The sequence below is a fragment of the Mustela nigripes genome, chromosome 17 (assembly GCF_022355385.1).
Source record: "Mustela nigripes isolate SB6536 chromosome 17, MUSNIG.SB6536, whole genome shotgun sequence".
Taxonomy (NCBI): domain Eukaryota; kingdom Metazoa; phylum Chordata; class Mammalia; order Carnivora; family Mustelidae; genus Mustela; species Mustela nigripes.
This window is the reverse complement of record NC_081573.1, coordinates 22702267-22718848: the sequence shown is the minus strand read 5'-3', so window position 1 is coordinate 22718848 and position 16582 is coordinate 22702267. Positions and strand designations below refer to the sequence as shown.

Genomic DNA, 16582 nt, shown 5'->3' with positions numbered 1-16582 from the left:
GAGGGGCCTCTCAGCCTTCGACAAGAGCTTGAGACCTGTGCCCTCCTGGAGAGGCAGGCCAGCTGGCAGTCCTGGGGAGGCTGCTTCTGGAAATTACTGGTCATTGTGTTCCACATTATCACTCCTTGGACTGAAACATCAAAGCCACTCTGGACTGGCCTCTGGTGTTTCTGGTTCAAGCGGAAGGTTTGGAGGGCCTCTGTCTGCACAAAATAGGGCCAAAGTGGACATTTCAAAAGCTTTCTCCCCAGCTTTCAGCCACCCCCGGGGGTTCTGCTCTGTCCAGCTCAGAAGCCACCACCTGGCCAGAAGGGCTGATGTGGGGAACAGACCCCTCATGTCTGGAAGCCAACTACAAAGAGGGTGTGGCCTGAGTGCTCCCAGCTGGACACCCGGCGCCCATAATTGGGGAGCCCCGGGGACGTGGCCCAGTCACTTCTCTCAGGGGCTGCCCCTTATGGTGGAAGAGAAAAAGCGCAAACCTGGAGACCAAGAACAATTCAGAAGGAAGCCTTTCCTTACCACCTTTCTCAGACATTTTATTCTTCCTCCTGACATTTCGAGTGTTCCTTACTGTCCAGTGAGATGGCTCATAAGCAATCCAGGGGTGGCTGCCACAACACTCGCCCCATTTCTGGGCCCTACAGAGCCCCGACCGCAGAGATATCACAGTATGTGCCTTATCCCTCCTAACCTTCGTAAGTACCGTGCTTCCCATTTTCTGCATGAGTCCAGCTGCTCGGATCCGAATCCTGATCCATGCGCCCCATGTGTGACTTCCACATCAGTTCTTGTCTGGGTGGTTCCTGGACCTGTGCCAGCATCAGAGGAAACAATCTACAGAGAGAGAGCTGAGCTTAGCGCAGCGCCTGCCACCTAGAAAAGCCTCAGTAGATGCTGACTCCTGTTATCTGTATCATTTAGGCAAATGGCATTGACTGCCCAGGATCCTTTCATGGTGCTCAGATCTGAGCCCTCGCCCTGAGACATTTCTCCCTCTGCACTGCTGTGAGCCTCATGGAGCTAAAGGTGATGGGAGGAAGCTGGGGAGCTTCAGAACAGAAAGTGCCTTCAGACTGTAAATGGCTCAGTGGGTTTCTATTTTTGTCCTTTTTCTCCTAGTGCCTTTTCCAGGTAGGAAATGGGGAGGACTCTACGCCCTCCTCCTGGCCTGGCTGTGGCTGTTTTCGATGTGTTAGGAGCTCCTTCATGAGCAAGGACAACCTTATCCTGGTTTTTCTCAAGTTCCACCTTAAACCACACCATGTGTGTGCACCTGCCTGTAGGCCACTCTGTGCACCTGTGTTATCCCTGGTCTTGGTTCAGGGTTGTATAGGCTGCTGTCCACAGGCCATTGTGATGGGAGGAGACAGGCCCTTTGGTTGCTGGAAAGCCATTCTGAGGAGAGCCTGGTGTTTGCAGCACTAGACTAGGACCCCTCCACAGGAGAAGGGAGCAGAAGGAACAACCCCTTCGGTGACAGTCAAATAGCCAAAGAGCCTCCAGAGCAGGCCTGGACTGGGGATGGGGTGGCCCACATCCCCCTTACTGGGACTCTTACCACTCAAGGTAGAACTGCTTTTGTGGGAAAGCCCGGTGTCCCACAGAGAGGCGCCTGTGGAGGGGCCTTGGGGCCACTGTCACAGGCTTGGGCTTGCACTGGCCCTTCCACACGAGGTCCTGTGGTTGCTTTTCATGTTCACGCTCTAGCCAAATGCCCTTGCTGTGGCTCACTGTGCCTGATGACGACCAATCAAGGTGTTGGTTGGTCCCAAGGACCACTGGGGAGAAGGTAGGACAAAGACCACCATGGGTAGGTGCTGGGAGCCTGAGCGGCCTATTTGCAGGGCTGAAGGCCAGGGCCCCTCTGTCCAGCCATACCCCTCCCTGCCCCATGGGGACCTTCCTCCCACCCAGCACAGAGAGCCCATGCAGACTCACCGAAAAGGAGGCCCACCTACTGTTAATGTCTGTTGGCCAAGACAGAGAGCCCCTTGCTCTGCTCATTTCTGGCCCCCTGCCCATCAGCTTTCCTCAGGAGGAAATCCATTTTCTTTAACCAGGAAAGCCCAGCTGCCACGTGAGTCCCCTTATAGCAAATTTTATTACAACTGATTCTCACAGAAATGCCACTTGGCCCAGATGAAGGATCTTTATATATAATATAATAAACCAGAAGGAGGGAGAGCTGACATACCATGGCTCATCCTGAAAGGGCACTCTTGGCCAACTATATTTGGTCTGGCCAGAGCCAACTGCCCAGAGCATCAGGGAGCCCCATCCCCTATCTCAGGGAGGAGCTCACTGTCTCACAGTGGTGGTCAGACCAAGCAAGAAGTATGCTGAGAATGAATGCAGGGCTCAGCTGGGGCACAAGAAGGGCTCAGAAAAGGTGGGAAGGTAGATATCACTTCAAAGAAGGGAGGAGAGCTTTGTTGATCCTCCGGTCAAAGGGGTCTCATTCACCCTGAGCATCCAGAAGGGCTCCACTGATGTCTCGGGGCTCCCAACCTTTCCTTCTCTATCATGGAGTCGGTGTCTGGCAGATGCCAGGCTGATGCCCCAGTGAGGCAGGCTAAGTTCTTTCTCAGGTCTTTATCCTCCCTGCCCCGTGTTCATTGGGCCTGGCACTAGTTCATTCATTCATTCATTCATTCGTTCGTTCAACTAATGTTCGTTGAACATCTTTTATATGCAGGAACTGTGCTAGGCATTGAGGACACATACAAGGTCCTCAGAGTCTGACAGAGAGAGAAGCAGACATTGATCAAATAGTCACATGGCAAGTGGAAGTTTGCAGCCATGGCTGGTTACTCTAAATGAGAGGCCCATGAGCTATAGGAGCTAAAAATAGGGAGACTTGACTCAGCCAGGGAAGGGTGTCTGAGGGAGTGACGCATGAGCCATAATCTGAAAGATGGTTAAGAGTAAAGAGAGAGGGTAAGGAGAGTAGGTTGGGTTTCTAAGAAGAGGGGACAGTGTGTGCAAAGATCCTGTAGCATGGCAGGAGGGAACAGGAGAGTACAAAGACCTGACAAACATTACTGCAGTTGGGGCAACAAACAAGAAAGGGAACAGAGGGAAATGTAAGTAAAGAGTATTTCAGAGCTCCTACTCCATAAGGCCTTATGATAGAGATGGGTGTTTGGGCTTTGTCTTATGGGCAACAGAATGGGGAGCAAGTGAGTGATAAGGGATGATGTTTTTGGAACCAATACTCTGGCTGCTGTGTGGAGGTTGGAGAGGTGAGGACAGAGTGGATGTGGAGAAACCACTTTAGAGGCAGTGATCCAGCTAAGAGATTATGGGTCTTAGACGACCTGTTTGGTTAGATAGGTGGTGGGACTGGTGGGGGTGGAAAAACAAGCCGGTGGCTGAATCAAGGGAAAGATGTGAAAATATGGTAAGAGGGTAGGGATGAGTGGAAGGAAATATGAGTGGGTGTGTAGATGGATGGATGGATGGATGGAAGGACAAATGGATGTGTGGATGAATGGATGGAAGAATGAGTGGAAGTGTGGGTGGATGGAAGGATGGACAGAGGTGTAGACAGTTGGAAGGACATGTGGACATGTGGATGAATGGGTGGAAGATGAGTGGAAGTGTGGGTGGATGGAAGGATGGACAGAGGTGTAGACAGTTGGAAGGACATGTGGACATGTGGATGAATGGGTGGAAGGATGAGTGGATGTGTGGGTGGATGGAAGGTTGAGTGGAAGTGAGAATGGATAGAAGGAGGAGTGAAAGTGTAGGTGGAATGAAGGATGAGGGTAGGTGAAGATAGATGGAAGGAAGAATGTGAACAGGTGAATGGATGGGTGAATGGGGGATAAAAGGAAGGATGAGTGGATATGTAGATGAAACAGGAATGGGAAGATGGGTTCTGGTGGGGTACATGATGAGTCTTACAGAATGTGTGGGGTTGGGGCTGCAGACATGCCCAGGGTTGGCATTGCCCAAACCTGACACACACACGCAGTCCATATTCCAGAAGAAGTTTCCTAGGCAGTGGCATGGCACAAACTGGTTCAGCTCAGAATTCCATATGAGCCCTTGCTTCTGTCTATAGTCCCCAGGTACAGTAAGAATGGGCAGGGCAAGTGGACACAGCTAGTCTCCAGCCTGCTCCAGCTCCCCTATCCCTTCAGCCTTTAGAAGGCACCACCTTCGCTCCCTGGTGAAGGACAAGAGTGGGGGACCTTCCCATCTGCTGGACACTGGGCACTCTGGTGAATGCAGCCTGACCAAGACTGATTGCATGATTATTATCCATCCAAAACTCAATGTGGATACATTTGTTTTCAAGCATCAAAAAAGAAATAAAATCTCCAGGTGGGCAGGAATAACTATATTCGCATTAAAGACTAATGTAACAAAAAATACACAAGGCAATAATTCATAATGCATTCTAGTCTACAGAGTCATATTTTAATGCGTGACATATCCTGGGCAGCTCCTCTGTGCTAATTTTATTTAATGAGCACATGTTAAAGAATTTTCAGAGCACTATCCCTGGGCAATTAAAATGTGTTAACCTTTTCAGTTAAATTGTATTTCTAACGAAAAGTCGTCAGTGTGAAACAGAAAGAAATACCTGGGCACGGTCAAGGCAGAACCTAGAAGAAAGGTTTGCAGTTGTGTCCTGGCAGTGCTGGGCTCGGGGACCTCTAGACCTTCGTCCTTGGCCCTCTGGCCTCTCTTCATGGCCAGGTCCCACTCCATAGAGGAGGGCAAGGAAGCTGAGTCCTGGACCCACACATTAAGCAGGCTTCATTGAGCCGACATTGAGTGCCCAACGTTTGTCTGACCTGGGGTATCTGGGGCACGCTCTGTCAAAGGACACAAGGGCTGTAGAGGGGACCTGTGGGATTTGGATGGGGCTAGGATGCCCCGAAGAGGGGCAGGGTCCACTAATTTGAAGCCCTGGCAGGTCCTCCATTCCCTATCTGTGTAATAGGCACCCTAGTGCCCCAGCAGCCACAGGTCTGTGTGTTTCAGATCTGGAAAGGGTCCTCAAGAGCCTCTGGTGAATGGTTCTCAAGCTGTGTTCCTTGGAACCCTGAGTTCCAGCCCTATTCCTAGCTTTAACCAGAGCTGTTTGGTTTTTCTAATGGCTTGAAATATCAGGGTTCCATGCAGAAATTAGCTTAAAAAGGGGGGGGGTCTACTGCTTTAGATTTAAAAAGCAATGGATATAGCCATATATATATATATATATATATATATATATATGTAATACAAAAATACACAAATTACATAGGGTATACAAGTAACACATATATATATATATGTATATATATATATATATATATGTCACCTTCTAAGGGAAGAATTTGAAGTGGCTTACAGACTGCATGTAACATAGCAGAACAAAAAATTTTTAATGAAGAAATTATCATAAAGGGAAAATGAATGTAAAACAGTGAAATTCGTTTGAGGAAAAGTTGGACAAAGAGACGTGCGCGTACAGTCTCGGGCAGTTGAAAGGTCAGATCAGTGTGGTAGCAACCGGCCTCCAGCACCAGCTTGGGTTTGAAGATGAAAAATGAGATTCCAAATGTGAAGCATCTGGTGAATGTCTGGATGCTTAGACTAAGAAAGACGTCCATTCATTCATTCAGCCCGTATTTTATGAGCATTGCAGGGTGTGGGCAGGGTGCTGGGAGACAGGAGTCAGAAGGTGAACCTCCCATGGGCGCGCAAAGGCAGCTGGGAAGAATCGGAACTTGCCCTCAAGTCCACAGGAGGCAGGGAGCCTCCAGATGGAGTCCAAGTGGATGCAGTGTCTCAGGGAGACCTTGGGGGTGCAGAGGAAAAGGCAGGCACAGGGAGAGCAGTGTGGTAGATGACAGGGCTGGAAAGCAGGTGTGAAGGTGCAAAGTGGGCTGGGCTGGGGCCAGGTGAAGAGTCAGATCTCCTAGCTAGGATGGAGCCCCTGGGGGGCCAGGGTGTGATGGGCGCTTTGCATTTGAAAAGGGTGCTGTGTCTTTTTACTGAGTGGGTGCCTGGCTGTTGAGATCAGTGAATGTGGGGAGTCAGGAACATCCCTGCCCTGCCAGGAGACAGCTGATTTGGTGAGAGGGAGGGTCCAGGTGTTAGGTCCCCTAATAATGCATCCGTGATTAAAGGAGCAAGACTGATACAAAGCGAAGGTCAAGCAAAGCTTTATTTCGTGTCAAGCATCAAGAATCAAACTGACGGGCCAGGGCTGCGCCTCTTACAGAGAGGACGACCTTTCTCTGTTTCACAGACTAACTTTTAAGGGCAAAGGCCATGCGGTTGGGCCTGGCCATGCACAGGTGGTCAATGAAATTGTAACACACAGAGAAAGCTGCACAGTGATGCTAGGTGACCAACTGAATTACAGTCTACCCTATAGTAGACATTTGACCTAGCCTATCACCTTGGTTAGAACTGGCGCCCAAAAGGCTCCCAAAGGGTGGGGCCCATACTCCTTGGTAGCTAGGGAGACAGTATGCAACCCCCCACTGATCGGATGTCCCCACCTGGACTGACCCACCCTTGTATCTGGGCTTTGTTACCTGGAGCTGGTTTCCGGGACTTGTTTATTTATTAATTTATTTTAATTTATTTTTTATTTATTTTCAGCATAACAGTATTCATTGTTTTTGTACCACACCCAATGCTCCATGCAATCCATGCCCTCTCTAATACCCACCACCTGGTACCCCAACCTCCCACCCCCCACCACTTAAAACCCCTCAGATTGGTTTTCAGAGTCCATAGTCTCTCATGGTTCACCTCCCCTTCCAATTTCCCCCAACTCCCTTCTCTTCTCTAACTCCCCATGTCCACCATGCTATTTGTTAGGCTCCACAAATAAGTGAAACCATGATAATTGACTCTCTCTGCTTGACTTACTTCACTCAGCATAATCTCCTCTGGGGCTTGTTTTTAAGTAAGTCCCCTGGGGGAAGGGGAGCAGCGACCTTTAAACAACGTTATTGTTTAACTTTGATGGAGGCCTCTGGCTAAATAGGTCCTTACACAGGGACCAGGCAAGGGTGGGCCAGGACAGTTCAGCAGGGGGTAGTATGCAACAGGAGAACTGTCTTGGAGGTCACCTTGTAAGGGCCTCTGGGTTGGGCTGGGCTCGGCTGGGGAAGGGGAGTGGGCTGTGGGCAGCCAGAGGAGACAGAGCAGGGCCCTCTAGTAAAGGGGACAGCATGAGCGGCCTCCATGCAGCACCTCAGTCAGCTGGAGGTGGGGGTACCTGAAGCATTGTGGAAGCAGATGAGGCAGAGGGATCCCTGAGTGGGGTCAGGAAGAGCCTCCCTCAGGCTAAGGAGCCGAGATTCCACTCACAGCTACACCAGAGATTAACTCCTATACCTATACTGCCTACCCGCTGTGCAACTTTAACAAGCCCCTTAATCTCTCTGGGTCTCACCTGGGTGAGGAGAAAATGGCTTCTACCTCCTACGGCCACTGAGAGGATAAAAGGAGAGAACCCAGAATCGTGTGCTGTTAGCACCCTGCAGCCTCAGAGCTCAGAGAATCCGGATGGAGAGTGGCGGATCCCCCATGAGGATGGGCCCCAGCACTGAGGGAGCCCCCCTCCCCCCGCCCGGGGTGCACCCTGACGGTCACCGTGGTCAGGGCTATCCCTGGCTCTGCCAACACTGGCCTCCTGACAACACGGAAAGACTAGTTTACCATTTTCATTAAGTGACACCATTAAGGGATCATTTGGAGCGAGATCTCATTTCAAAAGAAATAGGAAGCTGGAAGGGAGTTCACAACAAAGTTGTGGCCACATTAAGAAGCCATTATGGGGCACCTGGGTGGCTCAGTGGGTTAAGCCACTGCCTTCTGCTCAGGTCATGATCTCAGGGTCCTGGGATGGAGTACCACATCGGGCTCTCTGCTCAGTGGGGAGCCTGCTTCTCTCTTTCTCTCTCTCTCTCTCTCTCTCTGCCTGCCTCTCCGTCTACTTGTGATTTCTCTCTGTCAAGTAAATAAATAAAATCTTTAAAAAAAAAAAAAAAGCCATTATGAAGGTTAAAATACAGAAGAACATCTCCTCCTACGCCATCTCCCTAGGAAGCAGCTTGGGGCTGCGATCCAGCTGGGGCATGGGGGGTGGGGAGCAGCGCTCCTGCTCTTTGGTTCTGAGAGGTAGTCTAGGCAGGGGGTTGGTGTGTGGACAGCAGCCGGACGGTCTGGGTATAAGTCTGGACTCTGCCATTTATTTATCTGGCCCTTGGTAGGGCCAGATTTAAAAAATGAAAATTCAGGACACCCGGTTAATTGAATCACAAGAAACAAACAATAGCCTTTGAGTGCAAGTAGGTCCCATGCAGTATATGGGATATACATGAACTTAAAATTATTCATTGTTTACCTGAAATTCAAACTGAGCTGGTGTCCTGTATTTTTTCTGGCAACCCTAGGCCTTGGGTACGTCAGGGCTCTGGATCTCACCCCCCCCCCCTCACCCTCCCCCATCCCCATGAAGTAGAGTGAAATAGCAACTCCCGCAGTTAGGACGATTGCATTTAATGTACCATCCTGTGACAGTGTCTGCCCTAACAGGGACTAGCCAGCTCTGCTGTCCTCTTTCTGAAGGTGCTTGCCTCTCTCTGCTTGGGCCTGGCTGGGTCTTCTTCGGGCCATCCACTCCCCAGTGCTGGACATTCGCTCCCACATCAGATCGCCATGCCTCCCTGGGGGCGGGGCTGCTTGCCCAGGCAGAGGAGAGGAGGAGGTCTGAGGCCAGTCCTCTGATGCCTGGGCTTCCACCAAGGCAGGACATATTGTAAGAAAGGCATTTATGGTAATGGGGAGAGAAGTGGTAGAGAGACAAAGGGCCCCATGAACAGTGCAGACACTTGCCCCAAGCCCTCTGTGCCGGGGCGCTCAGGGAGGGCTTCCTGGAGGAGGTAGCACTGGTTGCAGGCTTGAGGCACAGGTCAGAACTAGACAAAGGAAACAGAGGTGCCGCAGGGTGAGCCCAGAGTCCACTGCAGGTGCTCACAGAGAACGGTGGACTGGAGAGCAGGTCGGCTGGCAGGGGGACAGCAAAGGTGAGGTTGTTAGGGAGTGTCACAGAGAAGCCCAGCTGTAGCCCTGAGATGGTTGCTCTTTCTCCTAGAGCAGAGGGGCTCTGCACCTCGGAGAGAGCTCTCCAGGTGTGTCTGAAGAAGGGAGGTGAGCAACGGGTGGTGACGGAGACAGGAAGATGCTTTAGGGAGCGCGGGGGCCGTGCACAGAAGACACAGCAAGCAAGGGCTAAAACCAGTGTCCCACCCCTGCCTCTGCCCCCGTTCACCCCAGGGCTCCTCCCACTGGCTGGACACTGAGGCTGCCGGAGGACAGCTTGTCTTCCCACCCAGGCCCCGGGCAGGCCAGGCAGCAGGGCCGATCAACATGGGACCAAGGGACCCTCGTCCCATTTGCTCTCCCGCAGCTCTTCCTTCCACGCTCAGCTTTCCTTCCCAACATCTCCGTTTCCTTTAAAGCCCAACTGCACTGGTTGTGCCTAGTTTCTGCCCTAGTTACCGGCATGCATTAATTTTATGGCAGAAATCAATTCTGTCCAATTCTGTTGGTGCCCGGTTATTCCTTGCTGACTCCCTTTGAATAAATATCCATGAAGAGGCTTTAATTAAAACGCCAACAAGGGAAGCTGCCTCCTTACAAGGCTGGCCTCTTCTCACTCAGCTGCGGCAGGGTTGCGTGGCCTGCTCGGCGTGACGTCTGGGGAGGAGGCAGAGAACCGCGGCGGTGGCGGCGTGGGTGCTGGTGGCCATGTATCAGAGCGGGGAGGGCCAGTGTCTGTCTTCACACGAGATACAAACTAAGGCAGGACCAAGGCCCGGCCTCCTGGATGCTGCCCCAGAGCTGGCTCGAGGGCTGCAAAGTCAGGGGCTGCTGAGGGCCAGGCTGGGTGGTGGAGGCGAGCGAGGCTGGCTGAGCGAAGGGAGCCCCAAGTGCTCGAGGGCCAGGGGGTAACTGGCATCCACCCTTGGTCCAGCTGGGGTTAGGGAAGGAGCAATGAGCAGCAGAGTCCTGCTGAGAAGAGCCCCCAGCTATGGGCCGGGTAGCTGGGAGGGGTACATGCCCAGGGTGTCTGGGACTCGGGTGTTGGCAGTAGACGCCCAAACCTCTGCTTTCATGTAAGAGCCTCCTCCCCGGTTTTGCATGCTGGATTATAATTTAGAATTTTTTAGAACTGTGTGCCCCCAGCCAGATCCCTCTGCAGACCTTACTGATCCTCCAATGGCTTCTTCCCTTTTCCTTCTCCCTGCTGTTGCCCCTGGGCTCTGTGGGAGCTGGTGATTCCTGGCCAGGGAGGTGGGGCTGGAGAAGGGGGTGGGGTGGTGAAGAAGAGGGAGAGGCCAGCCTGCAGGAGCGCCGCGACCCTGCCTGCAGCTCCGGCCTGATGTTCTGGGTCAGGCGTCTCCACCTTGGCCAGGGTGACTCCTACATGTCCTTTCTGCTCCACTTCACAAGCGCCTAAAAACCCAGAGAGAAGCCCCCTGCACCCTGGCCCTGGGCTGCTCTACGAGGGACCCTCTCCTTCAGCCGGGGCTTGGCCCCCTCTGCCTCGGGTCCAGGAGGGAGTGGGGCTGCTGATGGGAACAGGAGTGAGGCCAGGCCATCCCTGGCTGCTCCAGGCAGACAGCCCTCTGTCCCATGGCTACATGGAGGTCCGAGGCCAGCCCATAAAGACCAGCCACACGTAGGCTGCTGCCTCTTGGGGGCCAGCCCTCCCCCTCTCACTTGGAGGCAGAGCAAAAGGGGAAAGGCCGACACTGGACATCAGCGCTGAAAGGCCTCATCCAGGTCACTCACTTGGCTTCCTACTTTTCTAGCCAAGAAGCCTGTATTTAAAAGAGGTGTTATGACAGCACGAAGTGCAGAACAGACTCATGTGCCTTGCTCTGGGTGACGTAGAGGAGGGGACTGTCCTCACGACCCTCCTCACGGCCCTTACGTTAGGCTACCCTTGTTCTCTGGTGGTCTGGCTTGTCTGTGGAGACCAGACTAGTTCTCTGGCCACCTGTACTCAGCGTGGAATATTCTAGGGCAGTTCTGGGAAGGGAAGGACCCAGCATTGTGCTGTCAGCCCTCAGAGTGAACCTGAGCCTAGGCCCTGAGGGCCAGAACCAACCAGTTATCTGTTTAGGTAGGTAGAGCCAGGCCTCAATTGTATCTGAGTTTTATTTATTCTTTGCATACCAGGACCACATTTTGGTTTTTAATCTATAGTGAAAACAAAAACAAAATGGCCTTGGAGCAGCCTTGGACTCGGAGGCTGACTCAGGCCAGCCCTTCCATGACAGCAGCCAGGCCACCCGCAGGCCTGCAGCTGTCTCCTGTCCACGGCTGCGTGGCAGGTGCTACAGACCACATCGGGGCAGAAGTTACCCCCAAGGACAGGGAACCCGGGAAGGGCAGGCAGGATCCATGGAGGGGCGACGGTGGCTTCCCTGGCTAGCCATACCCCCTCGGCCAGCCGGGGAGCAGCTCACCATGCTTCTGATGTCCACAGAGAGGGGGCTTTCCCATCAGGGCTCCCATGCCTGTGGGCATCTGGGATGTAGTGGGGGTGTCCTGCTGTTTCCCCTGCAGGCCCTCCCCCACCAGGAACCTGACTCATGGGCTCAGTCTCCAGACATTGTGGACAGGGCAGGGGTCCCAGGAGATGACCCAAGAAAAACCTCCTCCTGCACCTCTGTCACGAGGCCTCAGATGGCCTCAGAGAGCCCGTGCTGTTTTCTGACGGGGCGTTTGGCATTCTGCCATTGTTGGGTCCATGAAAAAGTGGGACTTTCCGTCCAGAAGCCGCTTGGCTGGTGCTTCTGCTGTGCCCATGGGGGCTCAGGGCCCCCACTGGCTTCTTCAGGAGCCTCTTAAATGGCTCCAGGAGGCGTCTTATCCCGCTCACCCTCTCAAGGATAAAAGTTAATATTCACAGAGCAAAAGCAGCTTTGATTTCTTTAAGAATGATTAGCAAAATGGTGCTACTTGTTAAATTAAAGAATGAATCAGCCACTATCCCATCAGAGGGCTTCCCTCACCTCTGATTTTCCAGCCTGATTGGAAGCAGCCTGATTTTCCAGCTTAATCATGACAAACAAACTTCTGCGTGTTCCAGTGCTATTCCTGTAGTCTTGGGGAAGAGAGGAAATAGATACAGAGATGGGCCGTATCCCATTGCGCAGCAGCCTCAGGCCCCCTGGAACAGAGCCGCCGCTCGCGGCATAATGAAAGAGGCCGGTACTGGAGATCCTACCCCAGCTGAGGCACATGCCCGGCCCTGCCCGGGGAAAGTGGGCCCCGACACAGTGAGCTGTCCTGGTTCACTCCAGGAAAGTGAAGACAGGGCTGGGGGCAGCAGCTGTTGAGGGGGGCCCAGCAGCCTCGTGCTCACCGTCCTTGTCCCTCCCAGGAGCTGGCACCTGGGGAGGGCGACACTGGACTGCCAGCATCCTGAATTGCCCCCTCTGGTGTAAAGAGCCCTCTTCCTCCAGGGCCAACCTGGAAGTCAGTCTTGCCCCGTCGGCCCTGATCCATTCGGGAAGCCAGGTGTGTGTTTGTATATCCAGTGAGGATTGGCAAGACATTCCAAAACTTTCAAACAAAACGTTCCAAAACATTCCAAACAAAAACTCGGTCTTTCTGCCACCAAAGATCCAGGGACGTCCGTCTGTCTTGTAAGAAAGGGCTGGGGAGATCATTTGCCCAACTTCTTCTCTCTTGGGAAATTTTTCTCTTGAGCGAACGACAACCTCCTACATTCTGTTTTTCTCCAACGCTTTTCAGAAAAGTGATTATGTTACCCTTTTCGATAAGATTTATTTGCAAAGCAACTGACTGTGTTTGAGGCACTGATGTTTACATGATTGTGTGACAGGGCACTCGAAAATTCGGAGGCTTTGGCGTAATGTGAGAACCATTCATTAGCTCGTGATCTGCCGTTCTCATCTGGGCTCACTCATGCTTCTCTGCACAGCTGAACTTTCAGCTGAGGACTGATTGGACTAGACAGGCTGAGCAGGGACATCTCATGGCTTTTGTCCTGCTGCAGGCTGGCCCAGGCTTGGTCACAGGCTACAAGAGGCACAGAGGAAGGGCAAGCCTTGGCTTGCCTCATACTTGATAATGTTCATTGGCCAAAGCAAGTCATGTGACCTAGCCCGGGGTGTCGGGGACACCACCATAGGGTGCAGCTGTGGGGATCGCAGAGATGAGGGAAGGAGAGTGTGGTCATTCCTGCAGTCAGCCACTGTGACCTTGCTTGATCTGACCCCAACCTTGTGCATCATGCCAAGTGCCTGTAACTGTATGGAGCCATGAGTATGCACATCTCCACTTTATGGAGTGTGGCACAAGACCCGGAGAGGTACAGGGTCACACAGCAAGTCACACAGGTCACACCCAGGACACACAGCAGGCTGGCTCGGAAGCCTCTCTCCCAGGTGCCAGCCCACTGCCCGACACCACCACCCTGGGCCCCCTCTCTGGTGACACTAGGCCAGAGAGTGGATGACATGTCACCCAGGAGCCAAAGCCTGGCTGTCCCCCCCACAGACATCCATCAGCAGAGACACCAGAGACCTTGGCGTCTGCCAGCCCCAGGCACTGGCCTCCGGGACCCACCAGCCCCTGCTGCTTCCACTCTGGCCCAGCAATGAATGGCAGGCTGATTGTTTTAATCCAGGGTCTTTGGGAAGTCTCGTGCAATTCTAAAACTTGGCAATGGGAGGAGGTGATAGTGTGACACTGGGAAGGGCCAGTCCGCAGTATTTGGAGGAAAATTAAAATTTATCCTCGCATCTCCTATGCACAGAGTTCCGCAAGTGACGTTTACCTTGTCCGGCTCACGAGCCCAATTGCCCTTTCTCCTGCCCCTGCATCCCTCAAGGGTCTCTGTTCTGCTGTGCACATCCCTCTGCTTTCCCATGTCTCACGTGGCTGTTTGGTCCCACCTGACTCTGCCTGAGTGTCAGGGTTTGCAGGAGCACAAAGATCTGAGCCAGGAGATCTGGAGGTCAATGGGCCCAGTCTGGGCCTGTGAGAACTGGGTACCCAAGAGGCAGCGCTCTGCCCGCTGCGTCCCCCAGTTGAAAAGCAGCAAAGGAGGACCCAACCGAGTCTTTGGAGTGACCAGCATACCCTGGTCCTCCTCACTGTTGGATGGCAAGATGCCCAGGACCGCTCCGACCAGGCTGTAAGAATGGCCAGTAGCAACACCTGTGTGGAAAATCAGTGTCTGAAGAGGAAGGTCCGCACACTTGGACTTGTCCTGTCCTTATGCTTCTCCATGGGGTCTCAGACTGTGCTTGGAAACGATTCACTGTGGACGAGAGGCGCTCCACAGACGGCCCCCACCCCCCTTCCATTCAGATGTTCGAACATAGCCAGTTTCCCAAAATGGGCGGATGGAATCCCGGAGTCTGCAGCAGGAGTGGCCCCTGGATCATTGACCCATCCTCCTCCTTCTACCAAGGGAGATGGGCCCAGAACACAGTGATTTCCAGAGCAAGAAGGATTTGTGATTGGGGGAAACACCTTGAATAGAAGATTACTGGCTCTTTCAACTGGAGAGAGGGGCAGGTCATAGGTTCAGGCCCAGCCTGGTCAGGAAAACCAGAAACCTGGCCTGCTTGGCGCAGGGAAAGGCCGCCTCTCTCCGTCCAGGTGCAGAGCTGCAGCCCAGCTGGTTAGCTGGAGTGAAGGGAAGAGAGAGGCCTCCAGGGGGTGCCAGTGAGCAGGCTGGGGCTAGAAACCGTCTACATTCAGGAAGCCAGACCCTAAGCAGGTCTTAGGGGCAGTGCTTTCCCCAGGGTTTGGGCAGCACTTCTACACTGGCTTCTCTCAGGACCCCTGGGGCGTCCAACCTTCCAACGAAAGCCTAGGGCTCACAGGTAGGCCTGTCCCAGCTTACACCAGAGACCTCCAGTAGACACAGACCCTGATGACAGATGGGCAGGAAGCCAGAGCAGGCTGTCCAGGAGAGGCAGAATGAAGACACATGTCATCATTCCTGTGGTGGGCCAGGGGCCCGAGTTCATGGCAGCACCGGAGAAGCAGATGGAAGTGACCTCCCACTAGAACTGTTGCAGGCGTCACTCTTCCAGGAACCCAGCTCCCTCACCTCCACCAACCAGTGATTTCTGAGCTCCCCACTTTGACCCCAAGGGCTCCACTGACTGTACAAGGGAAGAGGACTCGGAAACATCAGCATGCCTAAAATAGCATTTGTAATGCTAAACTGTGCGATTCAGGCAGGGGTTGGAGGGGTTGGAGCCATGTGAAGTCGTGGAGTCTCCCTAGAGAAGAGGGGAAGCTGGGGCTTTCCTGCAGAGGGTACTTTGCAGTATACGTTGAGGGGAGTGGTGGTGGGGAGAGTATACTGTCTTTTTATTTAGCTAAAATAACAACGTGGACTTGAGAACTGCAATCTAACTCACCCAGCTTCAGGCCAGGGTACCTTTTGTCTGAACACAGTAGCGTCTAAAACGGGTGGTCTGAAAACAACAAACGGCAAAATGCCTCCTTGTTGTAGGGAACCGCTACCAAGCATCAGCTACGTGCCCAGCTTCTCTCCGGTCTGCTCATGGCCACTAGGTTCTCGTGCATCAGGCGTTCACTGTGCCCATTTTCTCATCCCCTGCAGGCACTGGCCCTAGCTCGGCCACAGACCCACTCCTGTCCCTGCTCCTGCTAGGTCTGCATAAGTTCCTTCGCCTGCTGGTGGGGCACTGACAGACATGGCCATCCTGCTCACCTCAGCTGCCCCACATGACCTGCCTGGACCCGGTGTGAGGCCCGCAGCCCCAGACGGACACAGAGAGACTGAGAGAAGCATGACAGACTCCACGTGGAAAATGAATAAATCATATTTTGGGGGAGGTTACTCAAACGTAGAACACCTAAAATAATGCATCTAGTTTTCAAATAAGATGGAATTTGGGCCATGCGGTATGCATGGGATCCGTGATTTCTCTACTTCAATGTATTTTTCTTTTCTAAACTTTTCCTCCAAGTCTTCATTTTGCACGAACTGTTGAGCAGTTATCTTTAGGATACTATGTAAAAATGTTGGGTCAAAGCCTTTCTGACAAAGCAAAATATTTTTAGTAGATTATTGTGTTTAGGAATTTTTTATTTACTTCTTTTCTTTGGGGGCTTTCCTTTTTTTATTGAAGTAAATTATTTCTTTTGAGACATTTTGATTAAAAAGATACATCTTATCATAATTAAAATTCACTGTCAATAATATTTATTTTTAAATAAAGATTGGAAACAAGGTCAGATACTTGTTTATAAACTGTATTGTATATTGCTGATAACAGTTGAATAAAAAACAACTTTGAAATAACCTTTCTGCAGGCATGTATAAATGTTAAGCCCAGGAGCCTAAAACAGCCCGAATGCCATGACCTCTTGTTCTTTGAAGCCAGCTGCACACTTGGCAGGATGCAGCCCAGCATGGACAACAGCCCAGGGAACCTGGCCAAGGCTGCACAGAGCAGACAGAGTGTTTCCCAGCCTCCACGAGGCACAGGGGACCTCACAGAGCCAGGATCAAGAGCAGCCCCCAGCCTGG

At 52.5% G+C, this 16582-nt stretch overlaps 1 protein-coding gene across 1 annotated transcript in view; it reads left to right on the top strand.

The window, feature by feature from the left end:
- Positions 1 to 16338, top strand: part of VSTM2B (V-set and transmembrane domain containing 2B) — a 28014-nt gene extending 11676 nt beyond the window's left edge. Inside the window, exon 6 of the mRNA XM_059383919.1 lies at positions 15650 to 16338. Coding sequence (XP_059239902.1) covers positions 15650 to 15738 — 89 coding nt within the window. The 3' untranslated portion in view covers positions 15739 to 16338. The remainder of the gene's footprint in view (positions 1 to 15649) is intronic.
- The last annotated feature ends 244 nt before the right edge of the window (positions 16339 to 16582 follow it).